Source organism: Bufo gargarizans, chromosome 9, assembly GCF_014858855.1.
Source record: "Bufo gargarizans isolate SCDJY-AF-19 chromosome 9, ASM1485885v1, whole genome shotgun sequence".
Lineage (NCBI taxonomy): Eukaryota > Metazoa > Chordata > Amphibia > Anura > Bufonidae > Bufo > Bufo gargarizans.
This window is the reverse complement of record NC_058088.1, coordinates 148251785-148274428: the sequence shown is the minus strand read 5'-3', so window position 1 is coordinate 148274428 and position 22644 is coordinate 148251785. Positions and strand designations below refer to the sequence as shown.

At 42.2% G+C, this 22644-nt stretch overlaps 1 protein-coding gene across 3 annotated transcripts in view; it reads right to left on the bottom strand.

The window, feature by feature from the left end:
* The window catches only part of BTK (Bruton tyrosine kinase), a 474008-nt gene that overhangs the window by 130253 nt on the left and 321111 nt on the right, over positions 1-22644 (bottom strand). For all 3 annotated transcript variants that reach the window (XM_044306622.1, XM_044306621.1, XM_044306623.1), the window contains 2 exons: positions 13285-13475; positions 8560-8622 (listed from right to left, as the gene is read on the bottom strand). In XM_044306622.1, coding sequence (XP_044162557.1) covers positions 8560-8622; positions 13285-13475 — 254 coding nt within the window. The remainder of the gene's footprint in view (positions 1-8559; positions 8623-13284; positions 13476-22644) is intronic.

Here is a 22644-nt window from a genome sequence, read left to right as displayed (position 1 = left end):
GCCGAATTTCTTCGTGCTTCATGATAGCGAATCGATTTAACCTGAAATAGTGTAAAAAAAACTTTAAAAAAATCATACTTACCGCCTTCATTTTCTTGCTATGGGCAGCCAGCCGCCATCTTGATTGAAGACCTCGGCCTAAATTCCGTGCGCAGTGACGCTTGCTGTACTAAGTGGGCTGCTGAATAAGTGGAGTTAAGGAACCGGAGTTTAAGACAAGGGGCAAGATAATAAAGTTTGATAGATTTTCCTTGTGTGTTGTTGGCTTGATTCTAGCTAGTCCTCCAACTGCAGCAGACAGAGGTCTAAATCTTAACTTTACATAAGTGCTCCATGGACAATGCTACTAAGTGCAATGTATGCGTGCCTTGAAGAGCCTTTCGAGGGTGAATACATTTGCACTAGATGCAATCATGTTGCATATTTGGAAGCCCAGATCTTGGATCTAAATAAGCAGCTTGAAATACTTAGGGGCATTGCAAAACTTGAGAGAGTCTTAGACCTCACTGTGCAGGCACTGACTGTGGTCAGTGAAATGGAGGTGGGAGGAGGAGGGCAAGATCAGGACTATCAGATCAGCAGTTGGGTTAATGTAGGAAGAAGGGATAGAGGGAAAAATTCCAGGGAGGCTAGTCCTGAACTGGAACGCCCTAGTAAATATGCCTGTTTAGCTGATATTAGGGATGAAAGCCCAGGGCCAGCAACATTGCAGCAGGGCATTTCTCCTAGCAACCAAGAGGATGACCGCTGCAGGAAGGATGGGAAAAGGAGTGCAGCAAAGGTTAGACAGATGCTGGTGATAGAGGACTCTATTATTAGAAGGACAGACAGGGTCACCTGTCGCTGAAACCGTGAATGCCGAACATTGAGTTGTCTGTCAGGTGCTCGGGTTCGGCATATTGCAGATCAGATTGACAGATTGCTAGGTGGGGCTGGGGAAGACCCGTCAGTCATGGCACACATTGGCACCAATGACAAAGTCAGGGGGAGATGGAAGGTCCTTAAAAATTATTTTAGGGAACTAGGAGAGAAGCACAAGTCCAGGACCTCCAAGGTAGTGTTTTTAGAAGTACTACCAGTGCCATGAGCGTCACCAGAGAGACAACGGGAGCTTAGGGAATTAAATAAGTGGTTCAGAAGCTGGCGCAGGAAGGAAGGGTTTGGGTTCATGGAGAACTGGGCTGTCTTCTATGTCGGTTACTGGCTCTACAGTAGGGACAGGCTTCACCTTAATGGGAAGGGTGCAACTGCCCTGGGGGAAAAAATGGTTAGACGGCTGGAGGAACTTTTAAACTAGGATCTGGGGGAGGGTGGGGGATCATACTAATAAGGGAGTAGATAGTGTAGATAGAGAGTGGGATATAGAAGGGGGCAGTGGGGATTTAGTGGAGGCTGGGGTTAGAGTATATTCACACACACCGTTGAGTCACATTATTATGACCGTAAGCTAATATCTGCCGTGTGCAGCACAGACAGCAGCTAGATGGGCTGGGAGAGACTCAATAAGGTCTCGGTAGGTTTTCACAGGTATCTGGAGCCATGGTGACTGCAGTGCATCTCAAAGTTGCTGTAGGGTGCATGGGGGAGGATTCATAGAGTGAACACGATGATTGAGGCGATCCCACAAATGCTCAATTTGGGTTCAAGCCAGGGGAATTAGGGGACCGGGATAGTACTTGGAAGTCTTGGTCCCACTCATCCAACCAGTGCCATTCCTAGCCGTGTAGAAGATAAAAATAGCATTTTTTTCAAACCTTTTGTAGTGGCGCTGAAAACAGGAGGCAATGTTTCACGTAATATTGTTAAAAGAGAAGTAAACTTTTATTCTTTAGTCAACGCGTTTCGAGGGCGCACAGCCCTCTTCATCAGGACAATAATGGCATATACAGAATAGTGTCAAGGGATCGTCTTTTAAACAGTATTTTGGTGCGCAGGCCAGTGGTTTGTAGGCGGAGAGCCAGTATGCGTGACGTTACTAGTGATGTCAGGTAGACGCCGCCCATATCTGCCTGACTGACATTGGAGATAAAGGCTAGTTGCTGTACATTTGCTAATTACTATCTATATGTCTGTGAAGGTTCTCATTTATCCAGGTCATGGTATATCTGTAAAGAATAAATCAAGGCAACTGGACGTACTGTAGATTTCTTAAAAACGTTTCACTCGTTCTTCCAACGAGCTTTCTCAATTCTGAGTGATTGTACAAAAATTCTGGGAATAAATATGTAACTGAATCCACATCTGGCAATTATACCCAGCATTGGGTCAAAGGTGTTGATTCCATTATCCTAATTGGAGTCAGTAGGTGATAAAGGCTTCCCAGAAAAAGGTGTCAAGACAGCATCGTATATGGTCTATGTAATTGCTAGGTGGAGCACAGATGTGTTTATATGTTAGGCTATTAAGTGTCTGTATGTGTCGGGAGGGGGACTTGTTCGGGCAGTCCTATCCTTGCACTCACGATCTCCTGCTATATTTTATTAAGCTACTGACAGCAGGGGAAAACAGAGAGGTTAGCCGCGGGTCGCGCTGTCACCCACCACAGGGTGCAAACTAAGGTCTGCAGGTGGAATCCAGAGGGGATCGCATTATCAACAGCACTCAGATCTGGCACTGACCGGCAGCGGGGGATGTGTACTACAGGTTGCAGCATGGACGCAATGATATTATAATGCTCCTATTTTTTTAAGGAAAGTACATCCTGTAGGTTGGTTTAGACTACTGGCATTAGGGGCAGAGGTTACCGGCGGATCACGCTGTTCCTCGTTGCAGAGTGCAAGTCCAAATCTGCTAGTGGGCTCCTGAGTAGATGGTATCAGAGGGATCCAAAGGGGATGGTATCATCACCAGCGCTCAGGTCTGATACTGACCGGCAGTGGGAATGCACACTACTGGTCGCAGCATATAGTGTCGATGTACTGATGTTGTTATACTGCTACTGGCCGAATAAAGATACATCCTGTCGGTCTGTTTAGACATAGTGACAGTAAAGTTACAAGAAATGTTTATATGTTTTGACGTTAGGTAATTTGGGGTCACTATTGGTAAAATTTTTAGACCAATAGAGAATGAGAATGTAAAATTCTTTTTTTTTTAAATGGGTAATAATTGATAAGAAATATACATAAAAAATATATATAAAATAATCTATATATATTAATTATTATGGGAAAGGATATGTACATAGTTATATATATATAATGAATGACAATTATCAATAATACATATTGATAATAATTGATGAAATTTGTTCGAAAAAACTGCTATTTTTATCTTCTAAACTTTATCTCTCTTGCCACATCTGGGGCAGAGAAAAGGAACCTTGGCAGCAGTACAGGACCCTGCATGCTGGACGAGAAAATACCAGCAAAAGCTTTATACAGTTGTTGTGGCTCCTCACAACAATAAATGGTAAGCGCTTCTTATATATAGTGCCTTAAAACTGCCATACAGCCACACACGCGAGGCGCAGCCTCCTGTCTCCTTTTTCTTCTCTTTTTATATTTCTAGCCGTGTGACATGTTGAATTGTCTTGCTGGAAGATTCCATCCTCCTCAGGGAAGACAATCGTAATGTATACGATGTATGGTGTATGAGATCTTCAGGGACGGATTCGTACCCAAATCAGTTGAGAGTGCCTTCCACATGGATGAGAGGTCCCAGAGAATGCCACAAAAACATTCCCCGGACAATAACGCTGCCATCATTAGCTGGTATCCTTCCAGCAATGGTTGCAGGAGGTTTGTTCTCTGATGTTTCTCATCTGAAATGCCAACATCCATCCGTTTGATGAAGCAGAAAACATGACTTATCGGAGAAGGAAACCCTTTGTCAATTAGCAAAGGCCCAATTCCAGTACTGCCGCAGAAATTGAAGCCTTTTTCTGATGAGGCAACTTCGTTAACAGAGGTGCAGTGACCATCCGTCTGCTTTGGAGCCCTATACAAATACTTAGGGCCCCTAGGATTTCAAGGAGTAGCCTCTTGAAATACAGACAAAAGGAGCACATCAACAGGGTGCCATTAGTAGTCACATACAGTCCCCAAATGAGCACCCTAAGGAAGATTGTGGCAGACTTCCAACCAATATTCAACAAAGACAACATACTAAAAGAAATATTTCTGGAGTTACCTCTTTTGGCATACAAACAATATCCTTGTCAGAAGTTCCCTCTTATCACCAGCAGAGACAGGCAAGGTTTAAATTCTCAAAGGGAATTTTAAGAAGGATCGAGACAGGAAAACTTGGGAATTTAGGATGATAACTATATTTCAGTCAATGACCCAAGGACTGAATCTAACTCCTGGTTTTATGAGCCCCTATTTGGACAAAATTCACACTTCTCTGTTTGGCTCCCAATCTTTAATCTGAATACTCATCATCTCTGCTGACTTTGCCCATTATTAACAAAACCACTGATTATTGCCCTGACTTACCATACATAAACCCCTTCAGCCCCCAGCGATTTTCCGTTTTTGAATTTTTTTTTCACCCCTGCCTTCCCGGAGCCATAACTTTTTTATTTTTCAGTTCACATAGCCATATAAGTGCATGCTTTTTGAGAGACAAGTTGTACTTTTTAATGGCTCCATTTACTATTGAACACAATGTAGTGGAAAGCTGGAAAACATTCCAAATGGGGTGGTATTGGAAAAAAAAACATTTTGCCACAGCTCTATGGGTTTTATTTTTATGGTGTTCCCTATGCATTAAAAATGACCTGTTACCTTCATTCTCCAGGTCAGTATGATTACGGTGATAAAACATTTGTCTATTTTTTGTTTTTCTAGCTTATATAGTTCTTTCTTTTTTATACAGGGAGTGCAGAATTATTAGGCAAGTTGTATTTTTGAGGATTAATTTTATTATTGAACAACAACCATGTTCTCAATGAACCCAAACAACTCATTAATATCAAAGCTGAATATTTTTGGAAGTAGTTTTTAGTTTGTTTTTAGTTTTAGCTATTTTAGGGGGATATCTGTGTGTGCAGGTGACTATTACTGTGCATAATTATTAGGCAACTTAACAAAAAACTAATATATACCCATTTCAATTATTTATTTTTACCAATGAAACCAATATAACATCTCAACATTCACAAATATACATTTCTGACATTCAAAAACAAAACAAAAACAAATCAGTGACCAATATAGCCACCTTTCTTTGCAAGGACACTCAAAAGCCTGCCATCCATGGATTCTGTCAGTGTTTTGATCTGTTCACCATCAACATTGCGTGCAGCAGCAACCACAGCCTCCCAGACACTGTTCAGAGAGGTGTACTGTTTTCCCTCCTTGTAAATCTCACATTTGATGATGGACCACAGGTTCTCAATCAGGTTCAGATCAGGTGATCAAGGAGGCCATGTCATTAGATTTTCTTCTTTTATACCCTTTCTTGCCAGCCACGCTGTGGAGTACTTGGACGCGTGTGATGGAGCATTGTCCTGCATGAAAATCATGTTTTTCTGGAAGGATGCAGACTTCTTCCTGTACCACTGCTTGAAGAAGGTGTCTTCCAGAAACTGGCAGTAGGACTGGGAGTTGAGCTTGACTCCATCCTCAACCCGAAAAGACCCCACAAGCTCATCTTTGATGATACCAGCCCAAACCAGTACTCCACCTCCACCTTGCTGGCGTCTGAGTCGGACTGGAGCTCTCTGCCCTTTACCAATCTAGCCACGGGCCCATCCATCTGGCCCATCAAGACTCACTCTCATTTCATCAGTCCATAAAACCTTAGAAAAATCAGTCTTGAGATATTTCTTGGCCCAGTCTTGACGTTTCAGCTTGTGTGTCTTTCAGCCTTTCTTACCTTGGCCATGTCTCTGAGTATTGCACACCTTGTGCTTTTGGGCACTCCAGTGATGTTGCAGCTCTGAAATATGGCCAAACTGGTGGCAAGTGGCATCTTGGCAGCTGCACGCTTGACTTTTCTCAGTTCATGGGCAGTTATTTTGCGCCTTGGTTTTTCCACACGCTTCTTGCGACCCTGTTGACTATTTTGAATGAAACGCTTGATTGTTCGATGATCACGCTTCAGAAGCTTTGCAATTTTAAGAGTGCTGCATCCCTCTGCAAGATATCTCACTATTTTTGACTTTTCTGAGCCTGTCAATTCCTTCTTTTGACCCATTTTGCCAAAGGAAAGGAAGTTGCCTAATAATTATGCACACCTGATATAGGGTGTTGATGTCATTAGACCACACCCCTTCTCATTACAGAGATGCACATCACCTAATATGCTTAATTGGTAGTAGGCCTTCGAGCCTATACAGCTTGGAGTAAGACAACATGCATAAAGAGGATGATGTGGTCAAAATACTCATTTGCCTAATAATTCTGCACTCCCTGTAGTTAGGTTTATGGATCTGTGTGAGAGCTAATTTTTGCAGGACGATTTGTAGATTCCATTTTGGAGTGTGTATGACTTTTTGATCAGTTTTTATTCAATTTTTTGGGGAAGTGAAGTGAACAAAAAATGGCGAATTGGCAATTTAGATTTTTTTTTTTGTTATGCCATTCGATATATGGGTCAAATATTTTTTTATTGTTTATGTATTTATTTTAGTTATTCTAGGGAAAAGGAAGCAATTCAAATTTAGATTTTTTTTTTTAAATTGTAAAAACATTTTTTCTTTTTTAAGGCACCCATGGTGACTATAACATGCAACTATTAGATTGCATCTTGTAATCTATAATTCATATTTATGCCTTATAGAATACTGAATTCAGTATATTCCAATGCAGTGCTGCCACCTACAGGCCTGCATTGGAATAGACTAGTGATTGGCCTGTAATCCTTGTACAGGCTTAGGCCTAATACTAGTCTCGAAATTTCTATACAGTCCAGAAAACTAGGCAACTTTTTTCCTGTGTCCGTGAAAAAAAAATAGTGGTGTCCAAGATTTTTTTGAGGCTTGTGGTACTTGACTCAATTATTTTGGTGGTAATTCTCATCATTTTACAGCTCACAGTAAATGCTTGTAATGAGGTGTTAAAGGTCTATTGAGCCATAGACATGTATTACTTATACTTTTTTAAATTCATTAAGGTTTTCCTATTTGTCCATAAAAAATGTTGGCTGTGATTTTGGTTCAAGTTGTCCAGAAAAAATAAATTCTGGTTGGCAACCCTGGTGGGCCGTGTGTGGCTCTTGGTTTTAGCGCTGACATTTGAACATGGCATCTAAGGGGTTAAGTGTCTGCAATCTGCATTACTGCCGATCGCAGACATTACCCCTGGGCCTCTGCTGTGTAAAACAGCAGAAACCCATCTTTAGGGTCCATTCACACGTCCGTTGTTTGTTTCCTGATCTGTTCCGTTTTTTGCTGAACAGATCTGGACCCATTCATTTTCAATGGGTCCTGAAAAAAAACAGACAGCACAATGTCAGATTTTTTTTCAGGACCCATTGAAAATGAATGGGTCCAGATCTGGTCCAGATCTGTTCAGCAAAAAACGGAACAGATCAGGAAAGAAACAACGGACGTGTGAATGGACCCTTAAAGGGAACCTGTCACCAGGATTTTGTGTATAGAGCTGAGGACATGTGTTGCTAGATGGCCGCTAGCCCATCCGCAATCCCCAGTTCCCATAGCTCTGTGTGCTTTTATTGTGTAAAAAAAACCGATTTGATACATATGCAAATTAACCTGAGATGAGTCCTGTCCCTGACTCCTCTCACATACAGGACTCATCTCAGGTTAATTTGCATATGTATCAAATCGGTTTTTTTTACACAATAAAAGCACACAGAGCTATGGGAACTGGGGATTGCGGATGTGCTAGCGGCCATCTAGCAACCCATGTCCTCAGCTGTATACACACAATCCCGGTGACAGGTTCCCTTTAAAGACCGGTATATGTATGGCAGAGGTCCACAAGGGGTTAATTAAGCATCTCCCCTTTTGACATAACATGTAAATGTTGTGCCCGTTTGTCAGTCTCCCATTTGTAATTGTGCTCTGAAAGCTTGCAATATGATATCTGCAGGTTAGTCAATAAAGGCATCACTCCCATTTATTATTAACACAAATGCATTCAACACCACCATTTTTTTGGGCTGTGACGGTGCTATGCAATTCTTGCCACACATGAAAATTGTATAAAAAAACCTGAACATGTGGCTGTACCCTGTGGTCATAGGGTTTAGGATTTATTATGTATTGCTGAGGTGTTTTTTTTTTTTTGCAATGCATTACAAGAGAATACAGATGACTGTCATATACAGTATATGTAGTGTTATAGATTGTGATATTGTAGATTAATGTTAATAAAAAAAAACTGTCTTGCTATGTTTTATTGTATATTATACTGGTGTTTATTAGTTTATGAAATAAGCTATTTTGTATTTTTTGCTACATTACATATTACCTATTATTATTATATTACCTTTCATTGCATCTCTTATTCTTATTGTATATTCATGTTATTGTTTTAATATTATTGTAATGATTTTGAGAAAAATTCCAGATGGCACAGGTTAGTTTGAATATTCCTTGTGTGGGAGAACCTATGAGCTAATTTCTCTTGAAAATGTTAAAACACTTACTCATATATTTCCATAGGATCCTGAGCTTCTGTCACATAATTGCTAGGGATATAACCCTCATTCCTGAAAGCAATAAAATAAATTACCATTCACAAATGAGATGATTTATCAATCTAGATTTAAAATATACAGTATGTTACTGACGCCATCCAAAATTACAGAAAGTGTGGAAATAAATTGTCATTTTCTAGATTTTAATTTCCCTGCTTTCAAGGTCTAATGTACATGACCGTATCCATTTTTGTGGTCTGTAAATTGTGGATCCACAAAACACGGATACCAGCCATGTGCATCCCGTATTTTCCCTTCTGCAGGTCCCACACTATGTTAAAAATGCCAAAAAAACTGGACGTTTTTTTTTTTTGCGGGTCCGCGGAACAGAAATTTGGCAGAACGCACATAGCCAGTCCTATGATAGAGCATGTCCTATTCTTGAACGTATTTGCGGACAAGAATAGGTGTCTATATCTTTTTTACGGGGCTGGGGAACAGAAGTACGGATGCGGACAGGATGTCCCTGTAAGGCCCCTTTCACACAAGCGAGTTTTCCATGTTCATTCATTTCAATGGGGCTGTGCACATGAGCGTTGTTTTTCATGCATCACTTCTGCGTTGCGTGAAATTCGCAGCATGTTCTATAATCTGTGTTTTTCACGCAGCCCTGGCCCCTGAATGGGGCTGCGTGAAAAATGCATTGCATCCGCAAGCAAGTGCGGGTGCGATGTGTTTTTCACTGATGGTTGCTAAGAGATGATGTTTGTAAACCTTCAGTTTTTTATCAGGTGTGTGAAAAACGCATCAAAACGCATTGTACCCACGCGGAAATAACTGAACAACTGACTGAACACAATCGCACACAAAAATGACTGAACTTGCTTGCATCCCGCATCCGGAGCCAATCCGTCACGCTCATATGAAAGGGGCCTAAGGCTGTTGGTTGCCAAGGCAACCACTGACGCCCCGCTATTGCATCATGGGGAGCCGATAGGTTAAGGCCTCTTTCACACAAGCGGGACGGATTGGCTCCGGATGCCGGATGCAAGCAAGTTCAGTCAGTTTTGTCTGCGATTGTGTTCAGTCAGTTGTTCAGTTATTTCCCCGCGGGTGCAATGTGTTTTGATGCGTTTTTCACACACCTGATAAAAAACTGAAGGTTTACAAACATCATCTCTTAGCAACCATCAGTGAAAAACGCATTGCATCTGGACTTGCTTGTGTTTTTCACTGAAGCCCCATTCACTTCTATGGGCCAGGGCTGCGTGAAAAACGCAGAATATAGAACATGCTACGTTTTTAACGCAACACAGAAGTGATGTACACAGACCCATTGAAATGAATGGGTCAGGATTCAGTGCGGGTGCATCGCGTTTACGTCACGCATTGCACCCGTGCGAAAACTCGCTTGTGTGAAAGGGGCCTAAGAGAGGGACTCCCCTCTCTCTGTAAATCTCCTGGATGTCAGCATTTACCGCAGAATCTATGGGGTTAATCCACAAGAAGCTGTTTTAGGGTACTTTCACACTTGCGTTGTTTGATTCCGGCAGGCAGTTCCGTTGCCTGAACTGACTGCCTGATCAGGCAAACTGTATGCAAACGGATGTCATTTTTTCTGACTGATCAGGCATTTTTCAGACTGATCAAGATCCTGATCAGTCTGAAAAATGCCTGATCAGTCAGAAAAATGCATTGCAATACCGGATCCATTTTTCCGGTGTCATCAGGCAAAACGGATCAGTTTTTTTTTTCCCCTCATTTTTAAAGGTCTGCACAGGCGCAGACCGGAAGGACGGATCCGGCATTCCGGTATTTTGAATGCCGGATCCGGCACTAATACATTCCTATGGAAAAAAATGCCTGATCCGGCATTCAGGCAAGTCTTCAGTTTTTTTTGCCGGAGATAAAACCATAGCATGCTACGGTTTTATATTTTGCCTGATCAGTCAAAATGACTGAACTGAAGACATCTTGATGCATCCTGAACGGATTACTCTCCATTCAGAATGCACGGGGATATGCCTTTTCCAGGAATTGAGCCCCTGTGACGGAACTGTATGCCGGAAAAGGAAAACGCTAGTGTGAAAGTAGCATTAGGGCTCTTTCACACCTGCGTTCTTTTCTTCCGGCATAGAGTTCCGTCGTCGGGGCTCTATGCCGGAAGAATCCTGATCAGGATTATCCTAATGCATTCTGAATGGAGTGAAATCCATTCAGGATGCATCAGAATGTCTTCAGTTCCGGAACGGAACGTTTTTTGGCCGGAGAAAATACCGCAGCATGCTGCGCTTTTTGCTCCGGCCAAAAATCCTGAAGACTTGCCGCAAGGCCGGATCCGGAATTAACGCCCATTGAAAGGCATTGATCCGGATCCGGCCTTAAGCTAAACGTCGTTTCGGCGCATTGCCGGATACGACGTTTAGCTTTTTCTCAATGGTTACCATGGCTGCCAGGACGCTAAAGTCCTGGCAGCCATGGTAAAGTGTAGCGGGGAGCGGGGGAGCAGCATCCTTACCGCCCGTGCGGCTCCCGGGGCGCTTCAGAGTGATGTCAGGGCGCCCCACGCACATGGATCACGTGATCACATGGCACGTCATCGATGCGCATGGGGCGCTCTGACGTCATTCTGGAGCGCCCCGGGAGCCGCACAGACTGTAAGTATACCGCTCCCCCGCTCCCCGCTCCTACTATGGCAACCAGGACTTTAATAGCGTCCTGGGTGCCATAGTAACACTGAAAGCATTATGAAGACGGATCCGTCTTCAAATGCTTTCAGTACACTTGCGTTTTTTCCGGATGCGGCGTGTAATTCCAGCAAGTGGAGTACACGCCGGATCCGGACAACGCAAGTGTGAAAGAGGCCTTAGCTGCAAGGGGGGTGGAGGGATCAACTACATGAATGTAGAATGGGAGGTCATAAAAGTTCCTGTAATGTAGTGTCATATGTAGGTGTCCCAATACTTTTGTCCAAATAGTTTATGTGCATATAGTGTGTGTGAATCCCAAGAGGAAGCATCTAAGTGAAAGGTTTGTTGGGGCTCCTGGGCATCCTGTTCAGTTGGTAAACCTTTGCAAAAATGTGAATATATGACTCATGTATATTTATAATCGTATACTGAAAGATATGATTTGATACCATAATTACCCCATGCATTATGTTGGTATTTTTGCTCGGTCATTGTCATGGATTGTCATACACTGCCATGCCCATAAAGTACCACAGTGCAGCACAAAATTCCTCCTCAGAGGCAGCAAACAGATACCATAGTGCAGCATAAAATACAATACCTTCCCAACAGTACCAAACAAATACATGTACCTTAGTTCAGGACAAAATACCAAAGTAAAGCATAACATATTTCCCCAGGTTTGCCAAAGAAAGGCCACAGCAGCACAAAATATTAGGGATAAGCGAACTTCATATTTAGAAGTTCGGGTTGGGGTATATGCTGAATTGCGTTATGGATTCCGTTACTACGGACCATAACGCAATTCCATGATGGAATGCATAACAGAATGCCTTTAGAGGCATTCCGTTATTCATTCCATCATAATAGAAGTCTATGGCCTGCATAACGGATCCGTCATGATTCCATCATGCAATTGTGTTATGGTCCGTGGTAACGGAATCCATAACACAATTCAGCATATACCCAAAACCGAACTTCAAAAGATGAAATTCGCTCATCCCTACAAAAGATCTCTCCAGCAACACTACACAAAATACTTCTTCAGAAGTTCCAAACGAATACCAGATTGCAGCACAAAATACCTCCCTAGAAGCGGCAAGTACTGGACAATACGTTTCCAGAAGCGCTAAACAAATATCGCATTACCCCACCTATCACCACAGTGTAGTACAAAATACATCCCCAAAAGCATTAAACAAATACTACAGTGCCACACAAAATACTTCCCCCAAAAGTGCCAAACACCAACAGCACTGTCTTCTTTCTAACCTCTCCCCCACTGGCAGTAGCACTGTCTTACCAGCTCTCCTTCACTCAAAGCAGCAATCCCCCTCTCACCTCTCCTTTTCTAGCAGCACCATTGTCCACATTCCCACCCCTTCTCCTTAACGAGGGGGGCCAGATGTTCTACTTTAAGCTGGACAGTCCACTTTCCTGGCATCCTGTCCTCCGTCTGGTGCAGGGCCTGGACTGACACTGGGGCATCCTCCTTTTTAGTGGCTCAATATTTAAACAGCAACATTGCACTGATTTAGTATGAACTGCAGGCATAACATGACTGCAGCTTTTCTCACCCTGGGTCAGTCACTAAAGCTGGTGGACATGTCACTCTGTTTCTGACCGAGAGTGAGAGAAGCATTTCAGCCCCGCACAGCTCACCTTCAGATCTTCCAGTCCTTTTTATTTTTAATGTCAATGAGAGGCATGGCTTAGCATGATTGGGGAGTAATCTATAATGTCCAGCTTTTTGGGGTGAAGCAAGTAGCCAACTCAACCGTTCCCCACTAAAAAGCTGCATTGTCTACCTTACCATTCCTCCCTCACTAAAAACAGCATTTTTGATCCTCTCACCTATTCCTCAATGGCAGCAGCATTGTCCCAATTTGGACATCTCATCTTGCAGCAGCGTCGTCCCCCCTGCCCAGCACTCTCACATTGACAGTAGCATTGTCTTCCTTATCATCTCTCCCTCACTCAAAGCAGCATTTTTCCCCTTCTCACCCGTCCAGTCAAGATCACAGAAACAAATGCATTATTTTACCCATTTTTATCTCTTGCTCTTAGCCAGGGCTGTCCACTGCCCTCATCTAATAATAAATACTCTTCTCCTTTGTGTAACTGTAGATCCTGAGAATTGATTGGAGTGAAGTCATACATCGCTACCACTTTCTGTACTCCTAATGGATTGGTAACATTTGTTGGCGCAGGTGGTAGTGGCTTAACAGATTTTACCTGTGGGCAAAGACAAATCAAATACTATTGAAGTTAAGAAAATCCCCAAAGCAGCTTTTATGTTTTTCATAATCATGCTATATTATTATGTCTCAAAAAAGTTCCAGATGCATGCAAAGTGTTGTAACAATTTACCGTGCATCAAATTTTGTGTTCAGCCATTAAAATAAATTTAGTATTTTAGATTTTTATGTCGTCTGCTAACAAATGAAATGACCTACAAAGAGTGTCCCTCACGTTGGAGAATCTAGCAGAGGAACACTCACACAATTAACTTGAAGGGTGGTCTTTAGTAGTGTTGATCACAAATATTCAAATTTCACATTTTTATTGCGAATATACCGTAGGTAATTCGAAAATTCGCGAAAATTTCGAATATAGTTATATATATTCGTAATTTCGAATATTCAAATTTTTTTTATCCTTTTTTTTTTTCATTCAATTATTTTTTTTTAAATCAGTACACATGATCCCTCCCTGCTTCTAGTTTGTAGCTTGTGGGCCAATAACAAGGCTACAATATACTTGACTTTAGGAGTAGTAGTGTTTGCGAATTTTGCTCTATATTTGTTTTGTCAAATATTCGCTATATTGCTATATATTCTTGTTTTAGAATATTACGCATATTCGAAAAAACTAAGTTATAGCAATATAGCGAATATTCGAAAAAAACAAATATAGAGCAATTTAGCTAATATAGTGCTATAATCTTTTTTATAGTTGTAATTTTTTTCCAATCTGAACTTCAGATGAGAAAAAAATTACAACTATTAGACAAAGAAGATTATAGCACTATATTAGCTAAATTGCTCTATATTAGTTTTTTTTTCGAATATTCGCTATATTGCTATATATTCTTGTTTTAGAATATAAAAAATATTCGAAAAACTAAGTTATAGCAATATAGCGAATATTAAAAAAAAACGAATATAGAGCAATTTAGGCTACTTTCACACTAGCGTTCGGGCGGATCCGTTCTGAACGGATCCGCGCATAATAATGCAGACGGAGGCTCCGTTCAGAACGGATCCGTCTGCATTAAAATGGCAAAAAAAAAGCTAAGTGTGAAAATAGCCTCGGACGGATCCGTCCAGACTTTCAATGTAAAGTCAATGGGGGACGGATCCGCTTGAAGATTGAGCCACATTGTGGCATCTTCAAACGGATCCGTCCCCATTGACTTACATTGTAAGTCTGGACGGATCCGCACGGATCCGCACGCCTCCGAACGGCCAGGCGGACACCCGAACGCTGCAAGCAGCGTTCAGCTGTCCGCCTGTCCGTGCGGAGGCGAGCGGAGCGGAGGCTGAACGCCGCCAGACTGATGCAGTCTGAGCGGATCCGCATCCATTCAGACTGCATCAGAGCTGGACGGAAGCGTTCGGGTCCGCTCGTGAGCCCCTTCAAACGGAGCTCACGAGCGGACAGCCGAACGCTAGTGTGAAAGTAGCCTAAGCTAATATAGTGCTATAATCTTCTTTGTCTAAAAGTTGTCATTTTTTTCTCATCTGAAGTTCAGATTGGAAAAAAATTACAACTATAAAAAAAAGATTATAGCACTACATTAGCTAAATTGCTCTATATTTGTTTTTTTCGAATATTCGCTATATTGCTATATAGTCTTGTTTTAGAATATTACGAATATTCAAAAAAACTTAGTTATAGCAATATAGTGAATATTCAAAAAAAATCGAATATAGAGCAATTTAGCTAATATAGTGCTATAATCTTCTTTGTCTAATAGTTGTAAGTTTAAAAATTTGCAATAAAAATTCGAATCCGAAAATTTGAATTATGAAAATTCGCATATTACACAATCATTACCTTATTCAACGAATATTCTAAAAAATATTTGCGAAATATTGCGAATTCGAATATGAGTCTTTAGCTCTCTGGTGCCTTCTTTAGACCCCTTCACATATGTCCAGTGATTTAGTTCAGTTTCCCTCTGCAGTGAAGTAGAAAATACTGGAGGGGAACTGAAGCCACAACTGATGCCATAGTTTTCCATGGGATAGCTTTCACACATTCAGTGCACCAGTTGTGCTGCTGGATGGCAGAAAAACTCTGCATGCTCAGTTTTCCTGGCCGGCACTATCAATGGATAGGTACCAGATCTGTGCACTGAACATAGTGTAATATCAGTACTGTCCAGCTCCCGGCTTAAAATATCTGGCCATACACAACTGATACATATGAAGTGGGCTGTGCATGTTGTTGGACAATGCTTCTAACATAAATGCATCACCTACAGTAAACCAAGCAGAACAGGTTGTGTACTGTGTAAAGACAGGAAAGATGCATGGCACACTACAGCAAATCTCCCATCTTTCTGCCCATTGAAGTCAATTGGTCCCGCATCCATATTTTGCGCATGTGCGGTATGTAGACTGCAAAATAGATATGATTGGGTGTATGATGAGGCCTTAAATGGGAATACACATCATAGTGCACATAGGCACATATTTGTATGCAGTGTGGCAGTGGAGCTGCCAGAGGGCCACATGACAGCCATTGTAAGAGGAGCCTGGGTGAGAACAGAAAAGTCCCGGCAAAGCATGGAGAGGGGGTGTTGTTTGCACCAGGAGTGTGTCACCAAGAGGCTGGGCCTTGGTGGAGTAAAGGCCCTAGATATAGGTGGCCACTAAGCTAGTTGGTGGACACCAAGCTACTTAGCTTAGCTGGCTCCAGCTAGTCCATGGCGGGCTTTTACTGGGAACAGGCAATGTGTTGGGTGGATGCCTGTTCCTCATGCTCCACTCCGGGATTTAAGAATATGCCCATGTCCAGGGATGCTATTTAGTCCTGTTGCTGGACTTGAGTGGGGCTCTCAGTCTGAGGAAGGGGCAGGCTGTGCTAAAGCCTGTGGGAGCTGGGACCCTCTGACCCTGTGTGGGGTAAGCACTGCTGTGTTTTGTGATGCTGGGTGGTAGACCCGGATCCTGCTAGAGAGGGACTATACAGTTTAGTCAGTGGCCAGACGGCTGAGGATTTGTTTTGATTTAGGCCTCATGCACACGACCGTATTTTTTAACATCCCGCAAAACATGGTTCCGTTGTACCGTGATCCGTGCCCGTTTTTTCTTCCGTGGGTCTGCCGTGATTTTTGGAGGATCCACGGACATGAAAAATGAAATAAAATTCTAAGTCAAGTTTGCCATTGAAATGATAGGAAAAAACGGACACGGATCACGGACACGGATCACGGACACGGATGACAATCTTGGGTGCATCCGTGATTTTCACGGACCCATTGACTTGAATGGGCTCGTGAACCGTTGGGCATGAAAAAAATAGGACAGGTCATATTTTTTTCACGGCCTAGAAACACGGGTCACGGGCGCGGTGTAAAAACGGTGCACAAGCCGAGTTTTCAACGGCCCCATTGAAAGTCAATGGAGCCGCAGAAAAAAACGGAAAACGGCACAACGGCCACGGGTGCACACAACGGTCGTGTGCATGAGGCCTTATATTTTGGTTGCTGTTTGTGCATCAAGACAAATTAATGCACTGTTTGGACACTAAAGCCTTTGTCTGCAAGAAGTCTGTGAGAATGACCCCCCAATAAAAAGACGATCCCTTACAGCAGTTATTTTTAAAAAAAAAAGCTTCAGAAGTGACGTCACTTTGAAACATATTTCAAGTGCTTTCCCCTCTGAAGTTAATGGTAACTTAGTTCACAAGGCCAATAAAGACATCTGTCCATCCAGTACAGCCTATTACCCTGCAAGTTGATCCAGAGGAAGGCAAAACCACCTGTGAGGTAGAAGCCAATTTGCCAAAAATTCTTTCCCGACTACAATCAGACAATCAGAATAACTCCCTGGATCACCGACCCCTCTCTAGTAGCTGTATCCTGTAATATTATTACACTCCAGAAATACATCCAGGCCCCTCCAGGAACAATTTTATTGTACTCACTATCACCACCTCCTCAGGCAGAGAGTTCCATAGTCTCACTGCTCTTACCGTAAATAATCCTCTTCTATGTTTGTGTACAAACCTTCTTTCCTCTAGACGCAGAGGATGTCCCCTCGTCACAGTACTGGGGATAAATAGATGGTGGGAGAGATCTCTGTACTGACCCCTGATATATTTATACATAGTTTTTACTGTAGATCTCCCCTTAGTCGTCTTTTTTCTAAAGCGAATAACCCTAATTTTGATAATCTCTCTGGGTACTGTAGTTGCCCCATTCCAGTTATTACTTTAGTTGCCCTCCTCTGAACCCTCTCCAGCTCTGCTATGTCTGCCTTGTTCACAGGAGCCCAGAACTGTGCACAGTACTCTGTGTGTGGTCTGACTTGTGATTTGTAAAGTGGCAGGACTATGTTCTTATCACGGGCATCTATGCCCCTTTTGATGCAACCCATTATCTTATTGGCCTTGGCAGCAGCTGCCTGACACTGGTTTTTACTGCCTAGTTTGCGGTTCACCAAAACTCCTAGGTCCTTTTTACATGTCAGTGTTACCCAGTGTTTAAGGTAACATGCTTGTCTTTTTTGTCTCTATAATGGAGAGTGACAGCATATGCCATCTCTGCCAACCACACCTACTCATTGGTAAGATCCCATTGGTCATACATTTATGGCATATTCAGTTGACATTCAACATAAATTTATGGCATACTCATTTTATTTTATTTTTTAAGTTTATCTGCAAGTGTCTCTTCCAGGCTACTTTCACACAATCAGTATTTGCCCAGTATTTTGCAACAGTATGATCCAAAAAAGGAAAAGAATACCGAGATAAGAGCTGCACATCTAAAAAATATCCAATTTTATTCAAGACAACAGACACAACAAAAATGGCTTAAAATCATAGTATACAATAAATCAAGGCTATGTGGACCAAATGCGTACCACACGCCACCCTGGCTCACCACAAGACCATGAACATTCTCCCACATGAAATTTCAATTTAAAGTGCATGAGATCCATCAACATGAATGATATGAATAAAATACTTATCATTGAGGTAGCATAGTGGGGGTATGCGTGGTGTAGTGGTCTTTTCTTTCCCTGACCACCACGCATACTCCCACTATGGTACCTCAATGATAAGTATTTTATTCATATCATTCATGTTGATGGATCTTATGCACTTTAAATTGAAATTGGTCTTGTGGTGAGCCAGGGTGGCGTGTGGTCCACATAGCCTTGATTTATTGTATACTATGATTTTAAGCCATTTTTGTTGTGTCTGTTGTCTTGAATAAAATTGGATATTTTTTAGATGTGTGGCTCTTATCTCAGTATTCTTTTTCTTTTTTGGATCATATTGTATGTTTCATACCGTGTGCCGACACTCTTATTTCAATCTTGATGTGCCCCCGTCTTTTGGATTACCTTAAGTATTTTGCAACAGTATTTGTAAGTCAAATCCAGGAGTGGAACCTAGAGAAAAAACATAATGGGAAGATTTGTGCCTCTTTTTTGTTTTGGACTGACTCCTGTATTTGTTGCTCAAATACTTATGAAAAATACCAAATACTGACTGTGTGATTATGGCCTTAGGCTGTATTTAAACATACAATGGATCCAAAAGGGGGAAAACATGCAAAGTAAAGACTTAACTATATCCTGTTCCTTGTGCCTATTTCTGTGTTTGGCTCAAAACCTTCTTAAAAAACTTTAAGGGGGTTGTTTATTAATCTGAAATACACCAAACCTATGCGTATTTCAGGCGCAGAGTGTGGCGCAACACTGCAAAATCTGAGACTTCTCCCCGTTCACACCAGGTCTAAAATTGTGGGAGTGGCATGGGCAAGGAAGAGGATGGGCCAGCAGCGCCATCTCATTTACCATTTTCTACGCCTGGTTTAGGTCTAAATGTAAGACAGCTATGAAGTTCTCTTACATTTAGAACTGGTGGAGGATCCGACGAAGGGCGCCTCTCCATAACTTCCAATGCCACCGTAGCTACTCCTGGTGCCCCTGTGCCTCCAAATATAGTTGAAGCACCACCTGAGCCGGCCAAATGTGACCACCGCCCTGATGTCCACTGATTCTGCTCCATGCACTTTGGAACCACCACTGAATACAGAGCTCCTGGCTATGAAAGACCAAGGGTCTAATCTTTCTTGCTGTCCGGAGAATCTGTTACCTACCAGGAAAAAGCCAAGGCTTCCAGAGGATCCTCCGGAAGAGGGTGATCCTGCAGTTCCAAGTCCTTGCACAGAAGGCTACCAGAAGATCATAAATAAAGCTTCTGCTGGAGTTACAGCTGCAGAGAGCACCAGAGCTAGCAGTCACAGTGATGAAGATGTTGTACATCTTAAAGAAGGACTTTTGCACTCTCAACTATGGGACCCAGGAAGACATCTTCCAGACCCTCATCTAAGGAGACCTCATGCTGTGAGGAAAACGACACACGGTGGGAATTACCTACTACCTTATGTGGATTACAAATACCAGTTCTACTACCTTATGTGAATTACAAATGACTTTTTTCACTATACTGTTTGTTCCACTTAACAAGCCAGCACCCAAAGAAAGCACTCAAACATGTACCTGAGCTCTTTGCGATTTCTACTGTGACATTTTTACACTAAAGTTCTAAGGTTCTGCAACAATCAAGCACTTTTGCTCATTGTATGGACTCCTATGGGTACAACAATGTGATCTATGCACTTTTTCTATGCACTTTTTGATATATGCTGTGAAGATACGAGATGTGCAGCACCTGAAACTACGGATACTGGAAGCCTGTGCTAGCATTTCTCCTGCGGTGTTGCTATTAGTGTGTGAAGAGTGGGAGAAGAGGGTTGCATTGACAATCCAACACAATGGGCAGCACATTGAACACATTTTATAAGTGGTCAGAAACTTGTAAATAACTCATGAAAGAATAAAGTTACATTTAAACCAAGCACACCATTGTTTTTCTTGTAAAATTCCCAATAAGTTTGATGTGTCACATGACCCTCTTCCTATTGAAAAAACAAAAGTTGGATTCAAAATGGCCAACTTCAAAATGGCCGCCATGGTCGCCACCTATCTTGAAAAGTTTCCCCCCTCACATATACTAATGTGCCGCAAACAGGAAGTTAATATCACCAACCATTCCCATTTTATTAAGGTGTATCCATATAAATGGCCCACCCTGTACATCCTCCATATACAGGACAGTAGAATACATAGCTCATCATCTCCAAAGCATCATCCATATACTGACGAGCAAAAGGGTATTAATGTTTTGAACTTTTGACTTTCAGGCTTCATATCTCACCATCCACTAAAACTTCAAACGTGATACTATCATCATTTTATAGACATCATCTTGGCTATCTCATACATAAATTGGACTTTCAACTATTAAGCACATGATTAGTTGTGCAAATTTTGTCATGTAACTGCATTGTTACTGTATTGCTCCTAAAATTCAAAATTTACATTTTTAATATTTTGTTAGTATTTTGTAAATCCACCTTTGGCTTTCAACACTGCCTGAATCCTTCTGGGCATGCTTTCAATCAGATTCAAGAATACCTGTTCCCAGTTCTCTTCTACATGTTCATGTTGGTGCATACTGGTCGATTCATTTCGGTACGAATACAGCTTTTTCTTCAACTCTACCCACAAGTGTTCGATTGGTTTGAGGTCTGGGGACTGTGGGGGCCAATCCAGCACCTCTACTTCATTGTCATAGAACCATTTCTTTGCCAATCTCCACGTATGCTTCGGGTCATTGTCCTGTTGGAACACTATCTCCTCCCTTTCATACCCATAGCACTCGAGTGTATAAAGTAAATCGTCTTGTAGGATACTCACATATAGCTCAGCATTGAAACAACTATCCATTCTGGTCAAGTATCTAACACCTTTGGCTGTGAAACAATCCCATATCATCAGGCTTCCTCCACTGAACTTGACAGTTCCTTCAATTTCTCAATTCCGCTAGCCCCCTTTTCCCTTGTTTCTTCCAGACTCATTTGCACCCAACAGAGCCCAGTCTATTGACTTTTGTCTCATTGCTCCAAATCACCTGTTTTAATCTTCTACTGTCCACTGTTCGTACTTTTTGCAAACTCGAGCCAACCCTCCTTATGACAATATTGAAGTCAAGGCTTCATCATTTTTCCAGCCACCATTCCAGACTTGCATGGTGCTTGCATGGACTTCTGTGATCTCACCATTACGAAGCATACAAGCCACCTCCACTGCCATGTTTGTCACACCAGAACTGACAGCCCTTGTGATGAGCCGAGTTGATGACTCTAATATTTTGCCTGGACGTCCATCTATTGGCTTTGGAATGGATAGACGGCTTGATTTCGTATTCTTCCAACATGGCAATAATATGATGCAGTTTGGCAATTTTCTTGTCCGAGAAAATGCTATTGATGAGCTGGATGATACTGTTTCTCTTTTCTTTGGAAATCTTCTTCATGGCTGCTCCTGGATTTGAACCAGTGACCATTTGCTTGAGAATCAACCTAATAACACACTGAGCTATTAGGGAATGTAGGACCAGGTTGTAATTTGTAGTATCCAAGAAGTAAAAGATTGTTCCACCACCAGGAGCAAAACAATAATAATGCAGTTACATGACAATAATCTGCACAACTAATCATATGCTAAATAGTTGCAAGTCCAATTTATGTACTGTATGAGATGTGTAGTCTCACATTCAAAGCTGTAGTGGAAGGTGAGATATGGAACATGAAAATCTAAAGTTCAAAACATTGCTAACTTTTTGCTCGTCAATGTACAGTATATAGGGCAGTATAATACACATCTCATCCATCCTCCTTACATACATCCTCCAATGGAGGGCCTCCATAATATGGATTCCATATATAGGCCTGAGGACTGAGGCCTACCTAAGTAGAGTCAGGGGTCCCAAACTCTATTGGAGTTCACCGTGTGCTGAGCCTGCAGGAGGGAGGGATCCAGAGCCGCAGCAAAGTGTCTGTCATCCTGATGTCAGCATTCCCTTCTGCATACGGCAATGTTGCGGATGGCCCACACAGAGCTAGTGGAGGGCGGGCATGCCACCAGCCAGGACGTGTCACCGTGCCTCACATTTAAAGAGCAGACTGGCCGGCCTCCAGATTGCCAGTCGGGATCTGCCTGCCTATAATCCAGACTTACTTTATGCTGTTAAAAACAAAGCAGGGCGCACCATAGGGTAATACCGTTGGTAGACAGATAAAATAAATGGTTCC